The following is an 18,996-nucleotide window of genomic DNA, read 5'->3' as shown; positions in this document are numbered from 1 at the left end:
TAATAATAAGCTACCATCTACATGTCAGACACTGTGCTAAGTACTTTATATTTATATAACCCTAACAGGCACTGAGTGCATTACAGAATCACAGATCAAGAAAGGAAGTCTGAAAGCACTGTGTTCGTAGAGCTAGATCAGGAAGACTAAGACAGATAAGAATCAGCCTGTCCTGTAACTGTCAGAACAGAGTTCAGGCCTCTGAAACCTCATGAAGGTTGCAAACCTCATCCTACTGAATTAGAGGCCCAGTTTACTTCATTCACACATGCATGTGCTCCCTCATTCATTCAATAAATATTCATTCAGTCCCAGGCACTGTTCTGAATTATGGGAACATACCAGAAACTAAAACAGACCAAAAGCGCTACTCAGAGTCTATTTACTTCAGCTAGCCTATTCTCAAGCCAAACCCTACAGCTTCAACCAAAATCCCCCCATTTACATCCCCCAACTGAGAAAATACAGGAAGAAAATAAAGACAAGGCAATAAATACCATCTACCTTTAAAAAAAGAAAGTTAAACTTCTACTCTCAAGCTTTTCCTATCACTGCCTCCCTACCTCACCCCACTGCACATGTAATGAACACCCCTAAATAGACAGAGTAATAATAAATAAAATGTCCATCTTCTGACTTAAACAGAGGATTACCTATTTCTAGCTTCTAGCTGCTTTCAAGAAATGATCTAGGGAAAACAACGAGGAAGGTTTAAAAAAATTTATAAGACAGTCACACTGAAGGAATTTAAAATATTAACTGCTACCTGGTATATAATTCTTCCTCCTCTTTTATTTCTGTTCCTATTGTCATAACTCCTAAATCATAAGCCGTCTGAAAGCCTGACTTGATTTCCATTACATTTCAAGCCATGAAGGAATTGCATATATATTCCCTAAAGTCATCACAGCATATTCTGCCAAGAAACACCTGGACTAGAGGGCTGGCTCAGAAAGGCTGAAGAAATACCATGACACTCTACCATTCCCGACACATAATAAAATTCGTATCTGAAACCAATCTAAAGGAGAGTACCTACAGAGACAGTACATTTCATAAGCACTACTAGCCTCTCCAACGAATTCATTTTAATTTCACAACTGACTTCCCCCACCTGTGAACTTTCCAGTATTTCTTAAAAAAATACAAAAACACTTTGAGGATATAAATTTGAAATGTAAACTATAGAAAAAGCAAACCATTAGATAAAGACCATTTAAATAGTTAAAGAAATAATGCAACCAGAAAATAATGTATCTAACATTCAGGAGGCAACACCGTCAAAGGGCAAAGAGAAGTTCCTATTCATGTTTCAATCAACTTAGAAAGGTGAGATGAACTAGAATGGACTGAAATAGATGTTTGAAACAACAAATAAAATCAAAGGTCATATGGTGCTGACAAGAGGATAAGCATTCCTGTGTATTATTGGAGAAAGTGTAAATCAACACAACTATTATGTAGCATCTATAATAGCACCTATCAAAATGTAAAACATACACAGACTGTAAAATAACTCCGCAAATTTACTTTTAGGAACTTATCCTAGGCATTCCTGCACACATGTTTACACGTTTAAACACATAAATGAAAAACATTTATACGCTGTTTATATTATCATAAAAATCAAAAACCTAAATGTGCATCAATAATGAGATTATATAAACTACAAAATTTATGCAATGAAAATTCTACACAATTATAAAAAAGGAAGCAGCTCCTATTCATAAAACAAAATCCTATAGAACTGTTAAATTAACTAGATCTACAGCTATCAACACAGACATTAACATAGGATCTAAAAAATATGCTGAAAGAAAAGAATGACATACCATGATTCCACTTACAAAATTTAATATGCAAAATAATTCTACCTATATTGTTTATGAAGATATACATACATACACACATCCCATCAGTATAAAATATGCATGGAAATGCTAAATTCCCCATCTGAGTTTATAGTTCCCCAGAAACCCAGCAGTGTTTACCTTTATATATTTTGAATTTTATATTATGTATACTGCCATCAAAATTAAGTATTTTTAAATCAACTATCTCTTTATACTACTGTCTAACTCTTAAATCTTCCTCTCCTTCCTAAATCTCAAGTCTTGTGAAAACTGTACCATCTCACTAAACATTATAAAAAATTTCAATGAAAAAAAATCCCTTTTTAACTGCCTCCCCTCATAAATAACACATTCGCTTTAGAAAAATTAGAAAATTCTGATGAGCAAAAAATAAGGAGCCTATACCTACTATTTAGAGATACCAACTATAATATCTGGCACATATCTTACCAGATTTCACTTTAGCATATGTGTATATGTGTTCACTTCCTATAAATTTTGCAAATGTTGTATAAGTGTGCATATGGTATTATATCTTTTTGTCCAAAATTTAATCTAACCTAAAGTTATCTTGCTCACACTATACAATGAGCAAATAAGTATATGCTAAAAAAAAGTTGTACAAAAAATAATTTTAAAAATCAATGAATGAATTTAGCTGTACTGACAAGTTTTAATGATGTCCTAAAACTTGAAGATATGATAATATGCAGATGGTAGATATAACTAAGAAAATAAAGGTTTGATTACTCAGATATAATTTAGATATGAGAGATTATGAAGATGGAGATATGCCAGACAATAAGATAAGAATGCCTTGTCCCACTTTTCAAAGCCAGAGAAAAAGATCACAGAAACCAAAGAACAGCAGTTTTGATATCAATCTCCCGGATATTCAAAGAACAGACATTATATGGAGGATTTGGCAAGATTTAAGAAACACTAATCACTAGAAGCTGACATGAGTTTCCAAGGAATAAGTCATGTCTAACTCTTCCCATTTTATTCTTTTTAAGGATATTATACTAGCATATTAACTAACATGTATATTGTAAGCTCCACAGGGGTAGGGACTTATATTTATATCTGCTATACACCCAGAGCCAAGACCAATAACTAGGCATACATGAAGGGCTCAATCAATATTTGTTGAGAAGACTGAATAAATGAATTAATAGGGGTGCCTGGGCGGCTCAGTTGGGTAAGCGTCTGCCTTTGGCTCAGGTCGTGATTCCGGGGTCTTGGGATGGAGTCCCATATCAGGCTCCCTGCTGGTCGGGGAGCCTGCTTCTCCCTTTGCCCCTCCCCCCCTTGCTCATGCTCTCTCTCTCTCTCTCTCTCTCAAATAAACAAATAAAATCTTAAAAAAAATAAATAAATGAGCTAGGAATGATGGTTCTTATGAAATTACTGTGGCCCTCAATAAATAAATATGAACCAGATTTTGCTATAGTTGGATATAACCACAGCCAAATAAACCATAACCAAAAATAAGCAAACAAACAAAGATTAAGAGATGTCAGAGTAGGGGCGCCTGGGTGGCACAGTGGTTAAGCGTCTGCCTTCGGCTCAGGGCGTGATCCCGGCGTTATGGGATCGAGCCCCACATCAGGCTCTTCCGCTATGAGCCTGCTTCTTCCTCTCCCACTCCCCCTGCTTGTGTTCCCTCTCTCACTGGCTGTTTCTATCTCTGTCAAATAAATAAATAAAATCTTAAAAAAAAAAAAAAAAAAGAGATGCCAGAGTAATTTCCTCAGTCCTTTACACAGTCAATACTATCAGCAATTGTGAGGAAAATAGAGAAGGCCAACTGAAATTATGGATAATGCCTTCTACCTAACATACTAGATGTTAGAATTACATTCAAAATTACACTAACGGTACAGACATACTACAGTATAGACTAATAGTATAGATCCAATAGGCTGCCATATATAGGAATAAATCAATGTTTATTCAAAAGAAACCAACTGAGTTACCATACGACCCAGCAATTCCACTCCTAGGTATATACCCAAAAGAAATGAAAACACAGATTTACATAAAAACTTATACATTAATGTTCATAGCAGCCTTATTCATAATAGCCTAAAAATGAAAACAACCTAAATTTCCCTCAACTAATAAATGGATAAATGCAGTAAATCTATACAAAGTAATATTATTTGGCAATAAAAAGGAATGAAGTACTGATACATGGAACAACACAAATGAACCTTGAAAAACATCATGCTAAGTGAAAGAAGCCAGTCACAAAAGACCACATATTACCTCTTTTTATATCATATGTCTGAAATAGGCAAATCTTAGAAACAGAAAGCAGATTACTGGTTACTAGGGGCTAGGAGAAGAGGGTAATGAGGAGTGATTGTTAACAGGTATGGAATTTCTTTTTGGGGAGATGCAAATTTTCTAAAATTAGTTAGCCACACAACTCTGTGAATATACTAAAACCAGTGAATTGTATCCTTAAATGGATAAATTTTATGGTCTTTGAATTATATCTCAATAAAGCAGTTATTTAAAAAGAAAGAAAGAAATCAACTGATGAATACAGATGTAGGCAATCTGTAAGCAGAGTTGTTCATCAGAAAGATACCTAAGTGTTATAATTTACCATAACTTAACTCAATGTAAACAGCAATTAGGGCTAAAGAAATAAAAGCAATTGTAGGCTGAATTTCAGCAATCTGGCTTTCATAACAAGATATGTAATAATGCTGATGTATTCCATGCTAGTCAGACCACATCTGGACAACTATGTTCTAATCTAAGAATAATGTCTAGAGGAACTAACCAGTATAGGTCCAGAAGAATCTATACGGAATTGAAAAAGAATTGGAAACAACAGGTTAAGAAATGAATGAAGGAATGAGGGGTTGCTTAGCATGGAAAAAAAGATTCATTAGATAAAACTATCTTCAAACAATATGAGAGTCAATTAGAGAAAACAGAGCAGGCCTGTCTTGTGTGGCTATAAAAGACAAAATAGAATCAATCACTAAGAGGGCAGAAGGGAAGATTAATCTCATCATGGGCTAGAACTAATACAGTAATGGCTGCTTCCTAGGTGGTACTTCTCATCAAATGAACAGATTGAAGTAAATAGTAGAAGTCACCTATCAAGGAATCCTATTTCAAAAAGAATTGCTATAATATACAGTGGAGTGAAGATAATAGTTAAGTTCCCTTCTAATTCTAAACTTACATGATTTTATTCTAATTCAAAATTATGTAACAAGGGGCGCCTGGGTGGCTCAGGTGACTGAGCCTCTGACTCTCGGTTTCAGCTCAGGTCATGAACCCATGGGTCTGGGACCGAGCCCCTAGTGGGGCTCCACACTCAGTGGGGGAGTCTGCTTGAAAATTCTCTCCCTCTGCCCCTCCCCCTACTTACCATGCATGGGCACTCTTTCTCTCTCTCTCTCTCTAAAATAAATAAATAAATCTTCAAATTATGTAACAAAATAAATAAAATAAATACATGAAATCCTAAAGAGTTGAGTAGTCAAAATTTTACCTCATTGTTCTGTAATGGTGGTTTTCCATTTTTCTTACTGTAGAGAAAAGAAAAGAGAGCTTTATTTGCAAACTGTTCCCATCATAAAAATTATTTCAAGACATCAGAAGAATATACCAAATTCTCCAAATGAGTTCCTTCTTTTTCATATCATACAGATAGAATATATTAAATAGTTCACTTGTCCTTTACTCAGTATTTATAGAAAGTGCTCAATAAATATTAACTACTACTATATCAAGCATTATATTAATTTTTAATACACACACACACACACACACACACACACACTCATTTTACAAATTTCCCCATGGACGAGTGAAGTCTATTTCTCTATCTTTGAATCAAGGATTGGCCATGTGAACTGCTTCGGTCAATGGGATATTAGCAAACTGATGCAAGCGATGGCTTGAAAAATGTTTGTACACTGGGCCCTCTCTCTTGCTGCTGGGAATTTTCTCCTAGCCATGTTAGCAATCCGAGTTTAGAAGCCTAGAGGAGGAAAGACCATGTGTCATTCCACATTACAAATAAAAAAACTGGCTTGTTAAGTAAATGGTATGGTTCATGCCACTCAAAGTGATTAATTTGGCAATTATACCCAGGTCTGACCACTAATCCAGGTTACCTCCCTAAACAATATAATAACCAGGCTTAAATTCTTTTTATAACACACTACTATAGCACCCTATGCTTCTATACAACACTGATCACATTTTAAATCTCCTGTTTGATTGATATTTCCTCCCAGTAAATCAGTTTCATGAGATGAGGAGCTATTGCAGGTTGGTCTCTCCAAAGCAGACATGAGGTGGCACTTGGGATACTAAAATGTTTATTGGGGATCAACACCTATGAAAGAAAGGCAAGGAAAGCTGAAACTGTGACGCAGGCCCAGTAAAATTTCAATCAATCAGCCAGGAAGCCCTGTAGCAAGTACAGTCCATCAGAGTGCTCTGTGAGGGGTTGAAACAGCCAAGTCTTTTTACCTTTATCTTGCTCAGTCTACAAATCCATGCTACTCCAGGGAAGTCATGAGCTCAGGGAAGGTGGCTCTGCAACTAAGGCAGACCCTAAGGTGTGTCCAGAAGGGGTTACCTGGTGATCCAACTCCTCTCAGCCAGACAGTAGGCCCTTCTTTGAAGGGGAATCTGGGTAGCACACCTTCATGTCTACTCTTAGGGGCATATATTATTCAACCCTCCATGTTCAACACTTAGTTGAGCTCCAACAATCTGTCGAATGAACACTTTCAATAATAAGATACCAGGTCACTGAATGAGGCTAGAAAGCCAAACTTAATTACAATTCAGTAGATGCTCTTATTCTAAGAGTGCTTGGGTTTATTATTTTTTTCTATTTTTAATTGTATTACAGGATTATTTATCTGTTTTAAAGTTTTATGAGATTGTAAAACTGTTTCAAAAATGCCTTTATGTATGTTCAGGCATATACAGTTAATTACGAGCCCTTTTACAAGGCTTTCTGAATTCCTCTTTTTAAAGAATTCTTTAATGTTTTCCATGGATGTTCTCAATACTGAAGACACTAGCTACATAAATATATGTGGATCATTTAGGATAAATGAGAATAGTATGCTAGAATCCTAATTATTGAGTTACATTTTTCCCCTGGAAATGTCATGCTAAAGACTGGACAGAAGTTAATTTACTTCCAAAAACATGATCTACTAGTAGGCAGATCCAATTCTAACAAATATTCAGTATTTTTCTTTTCTTGATTTTTATCCCATGAAACTAAAAAAGGCTCAACAACAAACAGACATGTCTCCTACTCTTACGTATTCCTTTTGGCTATTGAAAAGATCAATTTATCAGCTAAGTAGATCAAAATAAAGGTATTCAATATGTTCAAACTATATTGCTGATTTGCACACTAATGGCAAGATTATCTGTAATATCTACAACAATCATTAATCATCAGTTGTCTTGTTACACTTCAGGGTATAACAAAATTCATTTAAAGATAATATACATATTACATGTTAAATAAAATTTTTATAAAAATAGCTATACTTCCCCAAACAAAAAATTCTGTAAGGAAAGTAGCACTGTTTTATGTAAGGAAAGTAGCACTGTTCTATATTTTAGAAAATCTCATTAATGTCTGACTTAATATGGGTTCTCACACTAGAGTCTGCATTCTTTCTATCTATTATGACGGAGACAGGTAGTTGTAAAACAGGAGTATTTTCATAATTGTGGATATTCTTCCTTGGTACTATAATGTTACAGCGCAGTCTGAAACCCTATCAATGCACTTTGTACCCTGTACAATAAAATCCATTGGTCTATATTATATTACACTTCCAATGGATCTCTTATCCATGTAAAATTTTATAATATGCATTAGTCTCTTGGAAAATAATGATTCCGGATGCCTGGATGGCTCAGTCATTAAGCGTCTGCATTAGGCTCAGGTCATGATCCCAGGGTCCTGGGACTGAGTTCCGCATGGCATCCTGCATGGCATCCCACATGGCATCGGGCTCCTTGCTCCGCAGGGAGCCTGCTTCTCCTGCCTGCCACTCCGCTGCTTGTGCATGCTCTCTCTGACAAATAAATAATAAAGAAAATCTTGAAAAAAAAAAAAAGGAAAATAATAATGATGAGTTGTGTAGACTTTCCAAATGTAATATACTTAACTACGCAATATTTTTAAGACTTACATTTGTTAATACTGCCATCTATCTCATCAGAAAAGTCTTAACCATTGGGAAGCTTTCAAGCTCATGGTGGCAGAGACAAGTTTTCCAAATTCTAATTTTCACTTGAAAGCTTAAATTGTAACATTAGCAACAAACACTGCTGTTTTTCCTTGAAGGCACTACAAGAGAATGTCTGCAATATTCAAGGCCGAATAACTACAGTTATTTAGTCATTCTTTCAAGTAAAAATGATGTTCCACAAAAAGAAAAAAAAAGTGGCTAGTTTAGCTCAGAATTCAAATAAAGACAAGTGCATTCCCTCAAGACAACCTCTGCCTTTTGGTATACTGCATGAAGTGCATTGTGCCAACTTCTCCTTTTTCTTTGGCACACACATTATAAAAATGACAAGACCAATAACCAACATTTATAAAAAGTATAGGACGGGAGGAATTTATCCAAGAAATGGAAGATCAGGTTCACATTTGAAAATCAATCCATAATTCATCCATATTAACAGTCTAAAAAAAAATAACCATATGATCATATCAATAGATATACAGAAAAGGCCTTTGCCAAAATCTAACACCTATCATCATAAAAACTCTTACCAAACTAGGAATGAAAAGGAACTTCTTCAATCTGATAAAGGACATCAACAAAACCCTACAGCTATGGGGCACCTGGGTGGCTCAGTCAGTTAAGCATCTGCCTTTGGCTCAGGTCATGATCTCAGGGTCCTGGAACTGAGCCCCTGTCTGGCTCCCTGCTCAGTGGGCAGTCTGCTTCTCCCTCTCCCTGTACCACTCCCCCAACTTGTGCTCGCACTCTCACTCTCAAATAAATAATCTTAAAAAAAAAAAAAACTACAGCTATCATCATACTTATTAATGAAAGACTGAGTCTCTGTGATCCAGAATATGCCAAAGATAGCAAGTCTCACCACTTCTACTCAATACTGTTATTGGAAAACACGGTGCAAAAAGGTAAGAAAAATAAATAAAAGGCACACAGAATTGAAAGGAAGAAGTAAAACTACCTTTATTGCAGACTCTATAAACATCTATGTAGAAAATCCTAGGGAATCTATAAAAAAGCTAAGTGAGTTCAGACAGATTCCAGGATACAACATCTAGACACATATACCAATTGTATTTCTACACAGAGGAAAAGAATAACTGGAAATTGGAATTTTAAACATATCATTTACAAAAGCACCCAAAATATTAAATATTTCACAATAAATTTGGAAAGAAAAAGAAGATGTACAAGACCTACATACTGAAAACTATAATACACTGCAGAGAAATCATAGCTAACTAGATAGAGAGTTAAAACCTGGAAACAGTCCAAATGTCCACCAACAAGCAAATGAACTAAAAAATTGTGGCATATCCCTAAAATGTACTCAACAATTAAAAAAACAATTGATACACACAACGCAGATGAATCTCAAAAGCATTATGCTGACTGAAAGTAGCTAGACAAAAGCATATATATGATTCCACTTATGAAATTCTAAAGCAACCAAAACCAATCTGTAGTTATAGAAAGCAGATCAGTGGTTGCTTCAAGCTAGAGGCAGGGAGAGGACTGACTAGAAAGGAGCCATAAGGGAACTTTGGGGTGATAAAATGTTCATTCCCTTGCTTATAGTAATTGTTTCACAGGTGTTACATGTCAAAACTCACCAAGTTGTGTACTTTAAGTATCAGCAGTTTATTATATATCAATGTCTCAATAAAGTCTAAAAAAAAAAAAACCAAAAAACAACCTAGGGACGCCTGGGCGGCTCAGTAGTTAGGCGTCTGCCTTCGGCTCAGGTCATGATCCCAGGGTTCTGGGATCGAGCCCTACATCTGGCTCCCTGCTCAGCAGGAAGCCTGCTTCTCCCTCTCCCACTCCCCCGCTTGTGTTTCCCTCTCTCAATGGCTTTCTCTCTGTCAAATAAATAAATAAAATCTTTAAACAAACTAACTAACTGAAACCTAAGAAACACTTTATCCTAAGAACATAACAGAATAGTGTTTTGTTAGTTCTTTATTTTTGGAAGAGGTGAGGGAGAGGGAGATGGAGTTAACTGCTCCTTAGTACTGCCACCAAACGTAAAATTAATAGGCAGAAACTTCCCCTAAAGATGAGGGGAGACAACTATAAGACTAGGAAAAAGAAATTTTCCAAAAATTAAAATAGAGAAGTTTTTAGATAAGAGCTTTTAGACAAAGTAAAAAAGGAAGAACACAATTCTGAAAACTTTAATCAGAATTTAGTTAACCAGACCAGTAATTCTGACCCTAACACTTTTCTCACCTAGTTCATTCTAGGTAAACTAGGCCAGTATTTCCTAGAGTTGGGGTAATGTATGAACCTCTTCTGAAGGAAAAAAAAAAAATTCTTACAGATACTACTATTGCCTTAAATTGGTGCTTCCTTAAATATGTTTAATAAGCATGAAATTAAGCATAAACTACTTTTTTTTTTTTACAGCTCTTCTACACATTTATCATTTAAAAAACAGGCAAAAAGTTTTAAGGCCAATAAAAATGGAATCAACGTTCATTTAAAGTGGTAGGTGAAATAACATTGCTAGAACTAATCACCAATGCTGGGGTAAAAGAATAGAAAGAATTATTTATTCCAGTTGATGCCCAAGATTTTTTTATAATCATTATTTTTCTTTTGTAAACAATGAATTGGTTTTAAATCACTGTTTCATTAATGTTGATGAGATAATCAATTTATTAGTATATTCCAAAACAAAATTCTAAAAATTAAATAATGAATTATTCAATGAATACATCTGAACTTACTTTTCCATCCCAAATCTATTCTTCCATTTTCTCATACTGAACCGGGGCCATAACTCAGTGAATGTACCTTCATCTACCACCTGAACCACAAACTTGGAAATTATTCTTAGGTATTTTCCCTTTCTCATACTCTTCATATCCAATTGCTCATTATGCTCTTCTTCTCATCTCTGTTGCTGGGACTTCAACTTTGGCCATCCAAATTTCTCACATAAACTACTATAATTATTCCACCTGCTTTCTAAGTAGTTTCCTTAACATTTCTAACCTCTTTCAATTCACTTCCACAGCCATATCAAATATTGTATGTATGTGTATGCACGGCACCCACTCAACTGAGGTCAATTAGTGCCCAGAGGTGAAGACCTGAACATAGGCAGCAGCCCTGGGAATGGAAAAAAAGACACAGGAAAACTGCCAGAAATGACAGGGTGAGGGAGGAGATCAGCACTGGGACAGTCTAAAAATCTAAAATCTAAAGTCTAAATCTAAGTCTAAGCTGACCCTTAACAACACAGGTTTGAACTGTGCGGGTCAACTTATTTGCAGATTTTTTACAGTACAGGACTGTAAATGTATTTTTCTTATGATTTTCTGAGTAATAGTTTCTTTTCTCTAGTTTATTATAAGAATACAGTACGTAAGATATATAACACACTAAATAAGTGTTAATGTTTACATTATCAGTAAGGCTTCTGGTCAGTTAACAGTAGGATATTAGTTGTTAAATTTGGGGAGAGTCCAAAGTTATACACAGACTGTCAGCTGTGCAGGGGTTCAGTGTCCCTAAACCCTACATCGTTCAAGATTCAACTGAACATGGAAATGAGTACAGAAGAGCACAGACTTTAAGAACTGTGTAATGATAGAGGAGGTATTAGAACCCATCAGCTCCGGGGCGCCTGGGTGGCACAGCGGTTAAGCGCCTGTCTTCGGCTCAGGGCGTGATCCCGGCGTTATGGGATCGAGCCCCACATCGGGCTCCTCTGCTATGAGCCTGCTTCTTTCTCTCCCACTCCCCCTGCTTGTGTTCCCTCTCTCGCTGGCTGTCTCTATCTCTGTCGAATAAATAAATAAAATCTTAAAAAAAAAAAAAAAAAAAAGAACCCATCAGCTCCAAACTGATGCCATGAAAGGCAAAGATCATTTTCCGCGGGTTTCACAATTTACACCGAGTGACTAGAGGACAGTGATTCCATTAACTACAAAAAGAATAACAGCAGTAAAAGCATTTAAGGGAAATAATAATTGGACTCATTGTAAACTTGTTCAATTTCAAGTCTCAGTGAGATAACTATATGGAATCGTCCAGAAGACAATTTTTTAAAAGTTTAGATTTGAAGTACAAGAGATGTTGATTTGAAAGGCATTAACACAACAATGATGTGGACATATAATAATATAACATATAATAATATTTGGGAAACAAAACATGGCATCTGAAATGTGAGTCTTCCATCTGTTTATTAAAATGCTATACTAAAAATTTTAGAATGTGCTCTTAAGGAACTTGGTTTAAGCTGTTCCCTGAATATTGCTCACAGGCACTGTTAAAAGCAAACATTCCTCTTGAAAGTATGTTTGCTATAAGCCTCAAGATTATTCCTAGAACTAATTTTAAATAAAACACCCAGACCATAATCAAAAATAACCAAGCACACAGCAAAGTAGACTCCATAAACAGGAACCAGCAGAAATTAAAGAAAACAGGAGACCCAAGAAGATTTCAGATGCTGGAATTTCCAAACACATCCTGTAAGACAATACAGACTGTATTTAAAGAAATAAATACACAAAATAAAACAAAGTTATCTACCAAAACAAGGAAATTACTAAAAAGAGAGAGAAAGAGACAGACCTAAGAGAACCAAATAGAATATTTTTTTTTTTAAAGACAGAAGGGGTAGGGGCAGAGAGCAAGGGAGAGAGACAATCTTAAGCAGGCTCCTCGCCCAGCGCAGGGCTCTATCTCACAACCCTGAGATCATGACCTGACCCGAAATTAAGAGTCCACTCTTAATTAACTGAGTTATTCAGGTGCTGCAGAGCCAAATGGAATTTTAAAAAATAATACATACAACAAGTGAAATTAAATATTTAATAGTTTTAATAGACTTCACACAGCCAAAGAGACAACTAATATCTAGGAGCTAAATCAGAATTTGCTATCCAGAGTGTAGCAAAAAGTAAACAAAAAGATGGAAAACAAAGAAATAAAAGTAAGAGAATGCTCACTTCATCAGCAATGTACTAAAATTGGAATGATACAGAGATCAGCATGCTGCCCCCAGAAGGATGAAACACAAATCTATGAAGTGTTAAAAGAAAAAAAGTAAGAGACAGTGGTTACAATGAGACTATCTTAGTTGGTGTCCAGGAAGAATAAAGAAAGATAACAAGATAGAGATAATGACTGAGAATATTCCAAAATGGAAGAGACACCAATCCACAAAGTCAAAAAGGCCTAGTGAATCCTAAGCAGGATAGATAAAAACATCCACACCTCATCAAATCATAGTGAGCTCCAGAAAAAATTAAAGATAAAGATAAATCCTTAAATACAGCTGGAGAAAAAAAGACCCGTTACCTTCCAAGGGGCAACAGTCACAAACTGATAGCTGACTTCTCAGTAACAGTAATGGAAACCAGAAGATGGTAGAATCAAATATTCAGTGGGCAGAAAGAAAATCACTGCCAATCAAGAATTAAATGTTAGGGGGCGCCTGGGTGGCACAGCGGTTAAGCGCCTGCCTTCGGCTCAGGGCGTGATCCCAGCGTTACAGGATCGAGCCCCACATCAGGCTCCTCTGCTATGAGCCTGCTTCTTCCTCTCCCACTCCCCCTGCTTGTGTTCCCTCTCTCGCTGGCTGTCTCTATCTCTGTCAAATAAATAAATAAAATCTTTAAAAAAAAAAAAAAAAGAATTAAATGTTAGGGGCGCCTGGGTGGCACAGCGGTTAAACGTCTGCCTTCAGCTCAGGGCGTGATCCCAGCGTTATGGGATCAAGCCCCACATCAGGCTTCTCTGCTATGAGCCTGCTTCTTCCTCTCCCACTCCCCCTGCTTGTGTTCCCTCTCTCGCTGGCTGTCTCTATCTCTGTCAAATAAATAAAATCTTTAAAAAAAAAAAAAAGAATTCAATGTTAAGGAGGAAAAAATACTTTCATGAATGAAGGCAAATAAAGACATTACCTTGACAAAATGGAGAAAGTTCATTATCAGTATATTTGTACTAACGGTCAGATTGGTGGTGGCAGGGAAGGTGATTCCAGTTGGAAGGTACAGGTACATATAGTTAACTCTAAATGAATATTACATAAAACAATAATAATGTCTTTTAGTACTTTAAAAAAAGACAAAACACCCACCACAACAAATGCATATAAATCAGGAGAAAACTATGTGGAGCCATTGCTCTAAAGTCATTATACCGCTCAGGAGAGGGATGAAGTATTACCGATTAATGTTTAGACTTAAAAATTTTAACACATTTTAAATTTCTAGGGTAACCAGTAAAAGTAAAGTAAAATAAAGAATAACTTCCAAACTACTAGAAGAAATAAAAATAAAATAATGAAAAAAGAAATAATAAGAAAGCAATTTTGCTGTTAATCAACAACAAAAAGAAAAAAATGCAAGAAAAATTCCCAAATGCTTGGAAATTGTGGTAAATTAAATATGAGACAAATTCTTCCTGCTTCTCCTAAAAAGAAGGAATCTATTTTCTCTTCCTTGAATCTGGGCCAACCTTGTGACTTGCTCTAACCAACAGAATGTGGCAGAAGCCTTTTTGCTTTTACTTTTTGCCTCTTGGAATACTGACCTGAGGCTACAATATGAGGCAACTGGTATAGTCTACTAGATGATAAAAAGTCACTTAGATGAGAACCAAAGCACCCAGCCACCAGCTAGCACCATCAGCCAGATCTGAGTGAAGCCGTCTCAAACCTTCCTCCATGTAGCCAATCCTCTAGTTGAATGAAGCCTCAAGCAAACCCAGAACAAAACCAGCAGAGGAACTGCCCAGCCACCCACAGAATTGAGGGGAGAAATAATTATTTTAGGCTACTAAATTTTGGGGTGGTTTGTTATGCAACAATAGATAACTGACATATATAAAGAGATAAACTTGTGAAAAGTCATAAGTCAACCAAAAAAAATTTTTGAAATGTATTATATACACATCAAATGATATGTTTACAAAATGGCTTAGTTTATATATCAAAAAACCTGTGTGCTGCAACTAAAGCAGCGCTTAGAGAGAACTTTATAACCTCAAATGCATACTTTAGAAAAGTATGCATGGAAATTCATATCACTCTCAGAACATTAGAAAAATAAAATTAAGTGAGGACAGTGTAAAGAATAAAAGAATACAGAGGGAAGCAAAAAAAGGAAATTAGAAACAGTAAATAAAGGTAAAGCAAATGAAAGCTGGATTTTTTAAAAAAATTCACACATTTTTACAGACTTACGGCAAGATTGATTTTAAAAAAAGGCAATCATACATTAATCTACAGATTAAAAGCAATCCTCACCAAAATCCCAACATGCTGATCCTAAAATTTATATAGAATAGTTGAAAGAGTTGATAACCAAGGCACATTTTATATTTTGCTTATAAAATCCACTCCATTCATAAAATAGGGTTCCTCCAAAGCATCTATAAAATAGAGCATTAATAGGTATTTGCTTGTAGTAAATCAATAGTTCATAATGACACTTAAAAACTCATTGGTCACCTTCAGAGAATAACAGGGAACTAATGGATTATTTTAAAAGTTGGTAAAGTAAGAACGAATATCTATCCTACCTTTCCTAATTGAACTGTACCACTGGGTAATCAAATAGATGAAGAAAAGTTTCTTCTCATGGAAGCATTCCACCTTATAAATGAAGAATAACAGAATTCAATATCACCATTTTGCAAGCCCTAGTAAATAAAAATTCACTGATCTACGCATCAAGCGACAGTCTAAAAATCACAAAAAGAGAAACAACCAGACACTACATACGTCTTCATGGAGAGTATACTACATCAACACCTAGGAAGTATTTTTGTCCAAAAAAATAAAAAATAAACAAAACCTAAGCTTTGATCAAGCTTTTAGATCCAATTACTAATTTACAGGAAATACAGAAAATGAAGAAAAAGTATGCAATCAGCATAACCTAGATGGCAGAATCTGTATGGGTCAAAATACTTGACTGCTTCAACAAACTGTAAGAAAGAAAGGGGAAAGACAAATGGCAGCACGACATGCAGATTAAGAGAAACAAATAAGAAAACACACAACTACATTATAGTGCTTAGGAATGCACATCTGGGCAATAAAATTAGAAAGAAATGCACGGATGCAATTACTATAGAAGTCAGCGCAGTAGTTATAGTAAGGGAGAAGGATGGGCTCTGACTGGAAAGGGGCATGTGAAGACTTGTGGGGTGGCCAGCAAAGATTTATTTCTTGACCTGCGTAGTAGTTACAAAGGTGTTTATTTTAAAAACTAAAAAAGTCATTAGGTTACACATGTTTTTATGTAGTTTCCTTCATTTGTGGTATGATATATAATAAAAAGATACTAAAAATCTTAGAGTATTTCACCATGACTCTAACATTTTAATATCAACATATTACCACAAAATTTTAACAATTAACTTTGCATTTAACATAAAATTTTTTTTAACCCCTGAATGGTGACTGTTTTTTGAATCTAAGCGCACCTGAAGGATTTGATAAAAATGCCAAATTCTGTCTTTTACCTTCCACGTGGCTAATTCAAACTTAAAAACTCTCAGAAGCAGGTACCATTTTTACCCTTCTGATTCCTCACTGGTAAAATGAAAATAAAACAACTATCCCAAAAGACTGTGAGGAATAAATATAAAATACTTAGAACAATGCTTAAAATATGGTAAGTGCTCAATAAATAGTTCTTAGTAATACTTCCCAGCTACATATCCTTGGAGTCCCTTCTCAAATCGTAACTGTGTTAACTCCATGCCCTTGCTCATGCTGTTTTCCCCACCTAAAATGCCTTCTACCCCTTAGCGAAACACTACAAATCTCTTAAAGTCAGGCTCAAATGTGAAGCCTCCCCAGATAACAACAGATATCAAATTAGCTGAATATGCTTTGATAAGTTTATTTCCAATTTTGTACTTCATTAATTTAATTGCATTCATTCAGGTCTGCTAATTTAGCAAAAGGATTACAAAGGCATGTTTTTAAAAAAACACTTTTTAAGCACACTCAAGGCTTCAAACCTTCTTAATATGTACATAACTCCCACTGAAGAGCATAAACCATCAGCTATACAAACTATTTTATCCTTATAATTATAGAAGGCTGTATCATTGACAGAGATGCCTAAAACAAGTGGTTTTTTCATAAAAAGAATGTCATGATGAGAACCATGTCCATAAACAAGGGCCTGATGCAGTTTTTTGTAGAAATAACTACAAATGCTTGTGTGCCTGGGTGGCTCAGTTGGTTAAGCATCTGCCTTCAGCTCAGGTCATGATCCCAGAGTCCCAGGATCCAGGCCCAGGTCTGGCTCCCTGCTCAGCGGGGAGTCTGCTTCTCCCTCTCTCTGCTCCTCCCACCACAAGTGCAAAAAAAAAAAAAACTACAAATGCCATTCTTAAACAACTCTTACATTCCATACAAATCATTCCGAAAGAAATAACAATAAATAAATACAATACCTATTTTTATAAAATTTAATCTGGCATATATAATTGTAAAGAAAACTGCAAAGAGAGTATCTTTCTTCTTCACAATTTCAGTTTACAGATTAGAAAGTGATGATATTCATCAGGTCATGGATGAGACTGATATTGATCCTGGGAAAAAATTACAACTTATTTATCCAAATGGACAATATAGTACCAGTACTTGGAAGAAGTGGTAAATTCTAGGAACAAAAACAAGTTCACCAAAAAGTCATGTTGGACCAAATTCATTCTCTTCTCTGAAGGGATCGTGAAAATTCTGTAAACTTAATTTATTATGCTACAAAGCATTTGACAATGGACCAAATCAGTTCTCCACATTTTCCATGCAAAAGAAACCAATGCCACATACAGCTCTTGGGTCTCATCTTCACTGCTCCACAACCAGAAAAGTTTTAAAGACACTTCCTAAGGGGTGCCTACATGGCTTAGCTGGTTAAGCATCTGCCTTTGGCTCGGGTCATGGTCCTCGGGTCCTCGGGTCCTCGGATTGAGCCCCAAATCAGGGTCCCTGTTCAGCGGGTGGCCGGCTTCTCCCTCTCCCTCTGCTTGTGAGCACGCGCTCTCTCTCTCTCTGTCAAATAAATGAGTAAATCAAGAAAGGAAGGAAGGAAGGAGGGCAGGCAGGCAGGCCGACCCTTCCTCACCAGCTCCAGCGGAAACATCTCAAAGGAAGACTTTCACTGCCCAATATGTATTTGATGACTAGTCCTACAGTTAAGAGTGCCAGGTCATAACCAGAAGGAAAGGTGCGAAAAAGTGTTAGGTAAGTTGAAGATGAGAACTAATACAACACCCAAAGGATATCAAATAATAGAAAGGTTACAGAGGTACAAACACACTGTTCTATACTTGGTCCTGTCCAATAACTTAAATTTACTGGGAAAATACAGAGAAGGAATACTAATTAAATGTACAAGATAAAAAAAAAAATTTAGAGGAAGTGATACCTCCAAAGATAATTATAAATATGTGAACCCAGGTTTAATTTTAAAAAAATCAAACAGAACAAGTTGAGGAGGGCAAATGAAGGGAAAACAATTGTGTACGCTAAATCTGAGTGAAGAGTATTGATTGCCACAAAAATAATAAATATAACCTCACCTATTTTAGCAAAAGCTTAGGACCTACGAAGCAAGTAACAGGCCATTCCATTCTGTGTCAGTCACACCACATTTAGAATAATAAATTTAATTTTGGACTTCTTCTTTAAGAGGTGGAGAAATAACATATTCAAGAAGCAGCAACTGAAAAAACAGAGAGGCCTGAAGCCATGTCACATAAAAGTAAATACTTTCCAACTCTGAAAGTAAATGATTCTACCCATACAAAAAGGCTTCTTTAGGGAGATTTTCATGGGCACATTTGAGGAAATTTTTATGAAGGCTGAATGGTTTTTGAGAACCTAACAG

General features: G+C 35.8%; 1 protein-coding gene and 1 non-coding gene across 5 annotated transcripts in view; one reads left to right on the top strand and one right to left on the bottom strand.

Annotated features, from left to right (window-relative positions):
• The window catches only part of ABCD3 (ATP binding cassette subfamily D member 3), a 74,446-nt gene that overhangs the window by 46,572 nt on the left and 8,878 nt on the right, over nucleotides 1-18,996 (bottom strand). For 3 of the 4 annotated variants that reach the window (XM_045801743.2, XM_045801744.2, XM_045801740.2), the window contains exon 2: nucleotides 5,374-5,410. In XM_045801743.2, the coding sequence (XP_045657699.1) occupies nucleotides 5,374-5,410 (37 nt within the window). Of the gene's footprint in view, nucleotides 1-5,373; nucleotides 5,411-15,664; nucleotides 15,701-18,996 lie in introns of those variants that run through there. The other variant, XM_045801745.2, reaches the window with a different exon arrangement.
• On the top strand, nucleotides 13,080-13,181 carry LOC123795464 (U6 spliceosomal RNA). Its single transcript, XR_006780513.1, has one exon. It is a non-coding gene; the product is annotated as a U6 spliceosomal RNA (small nuclear RNA).

Source organism: Ursus americanus, chromosome 12, assembly GCF_024610735.1.
Source record: "Ursus americanus isolate L20-20 chromosome 12, mUrsAme1.1.p, whole genome shotgun sequence".
Classification (NCBI taxonomy): Eukaryota; Metazoa; Chordata; class Mammalia; order Carnivora; family Ursidae; genus Ursus; species Ursus americanus.
Note: the sequence above shows the minus strand (reverse complement) of the source record. Positions and strands in the feature narration are given on the sequence as shown.